General features: G+C 42.0%; 1 protein-coding gene across 1 annotated transcript in view; it reads left to right on the top strand.

The window, feature by feature from the left end:
* The first annotated feature begins 223 nt into the window (after positions 1-223).
* The window catches only part of SPTLC3 (serine palmitoyltransferase long chain base subunit 3), a 113733-nt gene continuing 104236 nt past the window's right edge, over positions 224-9720 (top strand). The window contains exon 1 of the mRNA XM_046678288.1: positions 224-403. Coding sequence (XP_046534244.1) covers positions 287-403 — 117 coding nt within the window. The 5' untranslated portion in view covers positions 224-286. The remainder of the gene's footprint in view (positions 404-9720) is intronic.

Below are 9720 nucleotides of genomic sequence, written 5' to 3'. Positions count from 1 at the left end.
GAATTTTTGCCTGAATCAATTATTTCATTAAAGTCTTGTAAAATAAAATGCACATTTCTGTTTACCCTCTTCAATTATCAATTTCCAATTCTATCCAACTATCTTTTACAATCTTAAATATGTTCTTTGAAATTGAAAAGATTGAAAGTCCAAAATTTTAAGTATCATACTTTATTGTAATGGGAGAGATCTAACCTTCAATTTTCTTTTTTGTTTTCAGCAAAATGGGAAGCCACATATTTATAAGCCACTTGTTGAGTTCTTCGAAGAAGCACCTCTTCACGTTATGGTTTTCACTTACTTGGGATATGGAATTGGAACCCTATTTGGCTATCTCAGAGACTTTATGAGAAACTGGGGAATAGAAAAATGCAACGCAGCTGTAGAGCGAGAAGAACAAAAAGTATGTATGTGTACCTCCCTGGATCTTTGTCAATGCCTATTCTTCCCTAAAGTCTTCTCAGAACGGTGATGCATGTTCAGAGCCTAAAAAGAGTGAGGTGCTCAGGAACTACTCAGGGTAAATTCTGTTCATCTCTACCTGCTAAACCCCATCCCCTATGTGTTCATGGACTTGTTTTTACAAATATTTATTTAGTAACTACTATTTGCCATATACTGAACTAAGGGTCTTCTCATACCTTAACATATTTAATTTTTATAACAACCTCATGTGATCAATATTAAAATACCATTTTAAAGACAAAAAAAATTGAAATATAAGAGCAAGGGCACATGGGTGGGACTGTACTCTGGTCTTCTAGTTGGAAGATGAGTATTATTTATGTTCTATCTTGAAATAGAAAAGTGTGTCTGAGTGAAATGTGAGATTTTTATTTCATCTAGGTCAGGGTTTCTCAACTTTGCTACTACTGACATTTTGGACTAGATAATTCTTTGGTGGGAGAGGCTGCCCTGTACATTGTAGGATTTATTTTTTTTAAAAGACACTATTTTTTTTTTAAGATTTTATTTTTTCCCTTTTTCTCCCCAAAGCCCCCCAGTACATAGTTGTATATTCTTCGTTGTGGGTCCTTCTAGTTGTGGTATGTGGGATGCCACCTCAGCGTGGTTTGATGAGCAGTGCCATGTCCGCGCCCAGGATTTGAACTAACAAAACACTGGGCTGCCTGCAGCGGAGCGCGCGAACTTAACCACTCGGCCACGGGGCCAGCCCCCTACATTGTAGGATTTTTAACAGCATCCCTGGCCTCTACCCACTATATGCCATTAGGTTCTCCCACACACTTGTGATGATCAAAAATGCCTCCAGACAGTGCCAAATGTCTCATGAAGTGCAAAATCACCCCTGATTTAGAACCCCTGATCTAGATATTTTCAATAGTTAACCTATAAAAGTCTATACAGGGGCTGGCCCCATGGCCGAGTGGTTAAAATCGCGCACTCCACTGCAGGCGGCCCAGTGTTTCGTTGGTTCAAATCCTGGGCGCGGACATGGCACTGCTCATCAAACCATGCTGAGGCAGTGTCCCACATGCCACAACTAGAAGGACCCACAATGAAGAATATACAACTATGTACCGGGGTGCTTTGGGGAGAAAAAGAAAAAAAATAAAATCTTAAAAAGAAAAAAGTCTATACAATGCTCTTTTCACATAGAGCTAACAACACAACCTGAAAATGTTCAGAGATCTGAAAAGAGCTTACATTATGTTAACATTTTCCAAATTAGTTCAAATAATTGATCATGCCATGAATCTCTTTTTCCTAAAAAATTGCTTTAGAATACTATGATTGTGGGCAAAGAACATAAGTGAAGCATGAATTTCAATGTAATGAGAGAACATCAAATCCTGTAACCTAGCAACTAGTATCCATGGTAAGATAAACATGTTACAGTAACACATCCATGAACAAATCGTGCGGAACACTTCTTTGGGAATTGGCTTAAATCAAGTATATCACGTTCAGAAGAAAATCAGGCCCGGTTTTATTATTACAATCCCTCCTACCTTCAGCAAATATTTGAGCACATGTCTATGCTAGGTAATGGGTGCTAATATACACAGAAAAAAAGATAGATCCTACCATCAGAGAATTTGAAGTCTGGTATGCAAAAACAGACTCATGAGCAAAACATATGACAAAAAGTGATGATGGGAAGGAGGGTGATATGGAAAACAGGGATCTGTGCCCTGTGACTCCCTTAGGAGGTCAGAAAGGCATGATTTTGGGGCTTGAATGGTGAGCAGGAGTTTGCCTAGTGAGCAAGGGTGCAAAGGAGGACATTCAGAAGAAGGCACTGCTTGTGCCAAGGCATTCATTACCTCCTTAATCAAGTCAGATTCTTATTGAGCATGTATTTTGTGCCAGGCACTGTGCTACAATCTGGGGATACAAGAATAACCAAGGCAGATATGGTTCTTGCCTTCAGGGAGCTAACCATAAAAAAAGCAATTTCAATAGAATTTGATAAAAGGTACCATAGAGGTAAATAGAGGATGTCAAGGGATCAAAGGAGAGAAACATTGAACGTGGACTTGTGTTCAGTGAAGGTTTCTGGGAGGAAGAGGAAGTTAAACCGAGATATGAAGGCTGAAGAGTAAGTAGTAAGGCAAAGAGTGAGGCAAGATGGGACAGAAAGAGTCTTTAGGGAGAGGAAACATGGTGCAAAATGGCCCAGAGGTAGAAAATGCATTGTACATTCAAGGAACGGAGGAATTCCAGTGACCTGAGTGTTGTGAGTGAGAGTGGGAGTTTGTGGGGAGAAAGATTGTTCAAAAGGCAAACAGGGACAAGACTACAATGGGTTTTTATAAGCTGTAGATATTTATTATAAGAACAATGAGAAGGCATTGAAGGATTTCAGGCAGAGGAATGCAGATTTGCAGATTAGAAAGATCGCGTTCACTGCCCAGTGAAAAAGGGATTGCAGGAGGACAACAGATGGACCAAAAAAATCAGTTAAAAGGATGATGCTGAAATCCAGGCTACAAAAAATCTAGGTGAGACCTTGGGCTGGGACCCGGGTAGTGATAATAGGTGTGGTGATAAGAGATAAGACCAAGAGATATTTAAGAAGATGGAGTTAGGATGATTGGTCTTACTTGGGGAATTAAGGAGATGGTCAGATCAAAGACCACACCCAGGTTTATATCTTGGGCAGTTGGGAAAAAGAAGGTAGTCTCATTCATCGAAATGGGGAATAGAGGAGGAAGATCCAGTTGGAGGATGAAATTGGCCAATTCCTTTTTTTTTTTTTTTTTTGATTCATTTGCCCTGAGCTAACATCTGCTGCCAATCTTCCTCTTTTTGTATGTGACCCTCCACCACAGCGTGGCCACTGACAGACGGGTGGTATAGGTCCAAGCCCAGGAAATGAACCCAGACCACCGAAGTGGGGTGTTCTGAACTTAACCACTAGGCCACCAGTGCTGGCCCTTGGTCAATTCATTTTTTGAGAAGTTGAGTTTGAAGAATGGCCAGTGGATACAGAGGCCTAGTCCTCCACAGAAAAGTCTCAGATGGATATTTTGGCATCTTTAATATATCTTGAACATATCAACATTAGTCAAAGCCACGGAAGTAGATGAGATCTCTCAAGAAAGGACTATAGAGAAAAAAGAGAAAGTGTGAGAAGAGAATGGAGAACTTTAAAGAATTTAATAGATGTTAGAGATGGTACCCCAATTCAAGACTAGAAGCAAAGTGACGATAAAAAAGCCTTATAATAGTTTAGAAAAGAGATAATTTGTGCTTCAACTGGGGAAGTGGTAGATGGAATGAAGAAAAGGAAACTAATTACAGCGATATTTAGAAGGTAGCATCAGCAAGTCTTGGTGGTTGAGTGTATAGAAAATAAGAGAGGAAAACATGGTAATCCCAAATTTCTACTTTGATCAGACATGAGGATGGTATTGGCACAGCCATCGCAATGGAATCATCTTGTATTGGCAAAAGATGGCCACAGATACAATTTTGAGGATATAAAGGTTCTTGAATGGAGAAGGGTATAGAAACAGCTAAATCAAGCAGGAAACAACCCAGCAGGCTCCCAAGCAAAGATGCAGGTTTCCCAGGTGCTAGCAGAGCTAATAATGAAACTGAGAAACTAGGATGAGAAAGCACGTTTCTCTTGGCCATTCTCACAAGGTTCTCCACAGCCCCTCCCTGACACCAGTGGGTCTGTTCTAGAAGCTCTTTTTTTTTTTTTTTTAAAAGGTTTTTTTTTTTTTAAAGATTTTATTTTTCCTTTTTCTCCCCAAAGCCCCCCAGTACATAGTTGTATATTCTTTGTTGTGGGTCCTTCTAGTTGTGGCATGTGGGACGCTGCCTCAGCGTGGTTTGATGAGTGCCATGTCCGCGCCCAGGATTTGAACCAACGAAACACTGGGCCGCCTGCAGCGGAGCGCACGAACTTAACCACTCGGCCACGGGGCCAGCCCCTCTAGAAGCTCTTATCACCAATCTGCCTGCTCCCCAGGTATGAGTAACTGGTGCACAATAAATTAGCACATTCTAGAATACTTACTGGAACAAAGGGTGAATCAAATGTAAATTTCTCTGGTGTGGCATTCCTTGGCAGGCTCAATCTGCCATCTGTTTTCCTACTCGTTTCAATATTTTTGTTCTATCAACCCAGCAGGTCTAGTTGTTTTGGTTTTTCTAAAACATTTCTTAGATTTCAAGCAGAACATATGTATGTACATACAAGTTGGTTCTCAGGGAAGCAGACTCTGAGATAGAGGGTCGAGGGCAGGAAGGTTATTGTGGCTTGCTCCCGGGATCAACACCTGTACACCTGTGAGAGAGTGAAAGGGGCAAGATGGGGCAGGTTGAACTGGGATGCGGTCCCAGCAAAGGCCTCAGTGGATCTCACAGGGAGCTCTGGAGATGGGAGGGCCCTTCAAAAGCATTTCTCATTGAGGAAGGGGGGTTGAGCCTTCAATGATGATGGATGGGGGCTGCTACCAGAGAGGGATGCGATCCTCAGCCAGGCAGCTCCCCTCAGCAAGCTGTCAGCCTCCAACACTCCCAGCACTGGAGACGAGGGTGCTTTAGTCCTGAGAAATAGGATAGGTGCAGCGCACAGCAGCCTGTGCTACACCACCTGTCACTATAGCAGCAAGAACTGCTTGAAGCCCCTCCCAGGAGGAGAACATTGCAGTAAATAAATCAGTGTTTTGTATTTCTTTACAAAATAAATGATTTCCCTCCTGTGTGATTTCCATGAGGTAGAGAGCATCAGTCAATCGACTCGCCTTGGTAGATACGCCTTTTACATGGCACACTTTTTATTATGTGTTCCTTCCTTTTGAGTCCCTTTAGAGGTTAAGAGCCTTTCAAAGCAACAGCTTCTAATAAACTGCAATGGCGGCAATCACTATGGTTTTTTTGTGGGAGTGGCCACCAGACACTCTATCTTCAAGCTAACCTTTATCTTTTGATACCACCCTCAGCCTCGTACTTCTGACAGTGTCCTTGCTTTGTGTTAATAAGCTATCTGAGGTACATCTTGAAGTCTCTTGCTGGAAACGTGGAATGTGCTGCTTTCCAATGACCCCTGGTTATTTTTAGCAGAAATGAGCATTATTCTATTCCAGAAGCTAGTCACTGAGAGTGGGGAATAGATTGTCCCATAAGATGAACGAGCCATGAGCAAATGACACCAGGAAAGAGGATGCATCTGTGAAGGGGTGGTGGAGAAAAGCAATTATACTTTTTAAAAAGATTATAAATGGGTGTTCTTATTTCCGATTATGCTCTTTTACTCTCTGTTCCTTCTTTTTCTTTCTGTTTTTTAATAAAAATTGTATATACATAAAGTGTATAATATTTTGAGAGAGAGATATATATATAGTGAAATGATTGCTGCAGTCAGGCTAATTAACGTGTCCTTCACATCTTTCTTTTTCTTTATCAAATATAAGAATTTTTTAATCCAATTTCCTTATTTTCTCTCCTGGGATGGCTTCTCTCATACCAAACCATCCATTCAAACTACAGTGTTGCCCCAAATTTAGAATCTCTTTTTGCTTTTTCTTCCTTTTGATTTCTAGCCCAAAGACCCTGAAATTGACTCCAAAACATGAAGGCTCTGATAATCCTCTTTATCTGAATCACTTGATTACTGAGTCACTTAGTATTACTGATTCACTTAGTATACACTAAGTGAAAAGAGTAGAAAAATCAAAATCTCCCTCCAAGAGAGCACTTAAAAAAATGACAGGCCCGGGGCATGTGGTACCTCTGACAGACTCCACTAACAACCAGAAGACACTGGCAAAGAAAAGGACAATACAGGGGCCGGCCCGGTGGCCCAATGGTTAAGTTCGGGCACTCCACTTCGTTGACCCAGAGTTTCGCTGGTTCGGATCCTGGGTGCAGACATGGCACCGCTCATCAAGCCATGCTGAGGCAGCATCCCACATGCCACAACTGGAAGGAACCACAACTAAAAATACACAACTATGTACTGGGGGGCTTTGGGGAGAAAAAGGAAAAAAAATAAAATCTTTAAAAAAAAAAAAGAAAAGGGCAATACAGACAGATACAGGTTTAAACATTTTTGCTTAAATTCTCCTTTTAACTCTTAATTTTTGGGACATGTGTATCATTTTTTTTTAAATCAAAGGCAACTTCAGAGTTGAATCACAATTGATTGAAGACTTCTAAATAAATTACTTTCTCAATGATGTAATGGCTCAACTTAGCAAAATCCAGAAGAGGATGTCAGCAAATATAGTCAAATGAATGTGAAGCATCATCAAAGACTGAAAATTTCAAGCACAGCCTCATTTCTCAGTCCCTGCGGTTTGACAATCGGTTCAACAAGACCCACTCCACATGGCACCAGCCTGTTATAAAACATTTTGGTTGTAATTCTGTGTTCTCATTAGAACCAGAGAGTCCCCAGTGCCCCCGCAAGGAAATCCTAGACATTTCTGGCCCATCCTTGGAGATTTTTACTCCCACTTGAAACAAAAAATGTTCAGCAAGTTGTAATGTAGAAAATTTTAAGACAAACCTCCAGATATTTGCATGAATTAAAACTTGCCCTTTTGCATCCACATTTTGCATCTTGATACAACAGCAGGATTTTCCCAGAGAGACTTTCTTCTGAGTAATTTGAAGGATGGGGTCCATTAAGGTCACTGGGTGTGAGATATGGTTTTGTCCAAAGGAAACAGGCAGCCTAAGCATTGGTCTTCCTGTTTGGACCTGGGTGGGTCCAAACTCAGAGAGCAGCATATTAGCCAACAGCTTGTAGGACGGTAATATTAGACCAGTGCTTCTCAGCCTTGGCTGCATATTGGAATCACCTGAGAAGCTTTAAAAGCCACTGGCTTTACTCACAGATATTCTGATTTAATTGGTTTGTAATGCACCCTGGTTGAGGGGGAGTGGTCATAAAATCTTCGCAGGTGATTCTCATGTGCAGCCCAAGTTGGAAACCAATGTTTTAGAGGAATGCTTCTCAAACTTTCCTATGTAGACAAACAGTCTGGAGATCTTGCAGATTCTCCTTTAATAGCTATGGGGTGGGGCCAAAGTTCTGCATCTCTAACAAGCTCCCAGGTGGTGCCAGTGCTGCTGGCCCAGGGACCACCTGTTGATCCTTCTCACCAGTATCACATGAGACTTAGAAATTCAGAGTCTCAAGCCCAGCCCAAAACTTTCGCAGCAGAATCTTTATCATGATCCACAGGCGATATGCACACGTGTTAAAGTGTGAGAAGCATTGCTACTCCAGAGGCTGTCAATTTGAAGTTCAGTTATCACCTTTGTTCAGGTGGCAGCAGCACCGTCCCTTGAGCTTCCAGGTGCTCATCTCTTTCACATGCACAGCTGTCCTATCAGTTCCAGGAAAGGCAGTCCAAGCCCACCTGTGATTTATTGTGGGGGCCTCAGAAGTTGCCTATTGCAGATTAGCTACTTGAGGCCCAGACTAGCTCAGTGTTTCTCAACTTTGGCTGCACACTGGAATCAGCGGGTCTGCCTCAGGCATTCTCATTACCAGCTCTCTCCCTCCAGTACTTCCTCCAACATCTCTTACCCCACCCTGTTCTGGGAACTTATGCTCCCTTGATTTTAAGATTTTTCATTCTCCTGTACTCTCCTACTCCACTTTTTCTCCCTCCTATCCAGCTTAGATTCCATGGACCTTAATATACCCACAACTGGATTCACCCACCATGCTGATGGGTCTCCCTTTAAACTCAGGATAACAAGCCTAAAGGTGGCCCGCACTGCTGCCTGCCAATCACACTACATAACCTTAGTACATTTAGTCACTGGCTCTTCTAGATGACTATTTCATACTTTCTCATTTTCTCCCAAACTTACGTCACTTCTTGGCCCTCCTGACTTCCAGTTAATAATCTTACTTCCTATTTCATTGAGGAAATGGGAAAAAGTCAGAACTATCATATGCTTACTCTGCCACCACTTACCTGCACCTGTGCTCACATACCTGGCCTCCCCTTCACCTCTCATTACTACAGAGTGGATATCTGGGCTCCTATCTAGGCCAAGCCTTCTACCAGGACACTAGATCCCATTCATCAGCAATCACTGTCTTGACACGTCCAAAACTGTGTACTTAAGCTTCCCCTCCAAACTTGCCCGTCTTACAATCTTTCCAGATCAGTAAATGGCAACACCATCTGTTCAGGTATTCTGGCCAAAACCTTCAAGTCATTGGTTGATGACTCCTCTCTTTCTCTTGAACCCCAGGTGAAATCTGTCAGCAAATATTGTTGGTTCTATGCTCAAAATATATTTGTTTTTGGACCGCTTCTTACCACCCCTGCTGCCACCAACTTTGTCCAAACCACCATCTTCTCTTGCGTAGATGTACCCTGCTCCCACCCCCACCCCTACAGTCCCTTCTCAACCAACAACCAAGAGGTTTCCTTCAAAACCTAAGTCAGGTCACATGGCATCTCTGGCCATAACTCTTTAATGCTTTCCCTTCGCATTCACAGCAAGAGCCAGACGTAGTCAAGGCTCTACAGATGGCAGGCCCCTCTTATGTCATCTCCTTCTACTCCTTGGCTCTCTCACTCTGCCTCAAACACAGGACCTTCTCGCTCTTCTCCAAGTACAACTCACACGTACCTACCTCAGGGATTTTTCACTTGCTTTTCCCTCTGTATAGAATGGGCCTCCCTCAGGTATGAGCACAACTCACTCCCTCACTTTCTTGATCTAAATGGCACCAAGAAATCAATAGTTTTAAACACAGCAGGAATCGCTGGCCAGTGAAATCCCCAATCTCCCCAACCAGCTTGGTTCCAAAACCTTCTGGCTGCTTCTACAAAGCAAATGCACCCTCACAAGGGACATTATTTTCTGCAACTGCATCTAGCAGAGGAGCTTGTGCCATAGGTTAAGAAAACAACTCCAAAAACAATGTTCTAGAACTATTTTTTAAAATAAGACCCTCACTATAATGTGATCACAGTCTCCTCACAGTAAGTATTCAGATAGGCCAACATTTATTTGGATATATATCTCTCCAAATACTGAGATTCACATATATGTGTATATATGTATATACACAGACACATGTAATTTCTGATGTGTCATTAACGTGTTAATCAAGTCATTTTTTAGTTCTTTTACAATACAGACCTCCACTTCCCTTAGCAAGAAGGAATCTTGATAGTAGGCAGGGTTGATTGATTCAATAAAGTAGAGCTTTGCCAACATATACCAACTAGTACTAAGCCAGTGCATGAACCGGGTGGGCTATGA

This window comes from Equus quagga, chromosome 12, assembly GCF_021613505.1.
Source record: "Equus quagga isolate Etosha38 chromosome 12, UCLA_HA_Equagga_1.0, whole genome shotgun sequence".
In the NCBI taxonomy this organism is placed as follows: Eukaryota; Metazoa; Chordata; class Mammalia; order Perissodactyla; family Equidae; genus Equus; species Equus quagga.
The sequence above is the reverse complement of the archived record's forward strand: the minus strand, read 5'-3'. Positions and strand labels throughout refer to the sequence as shown.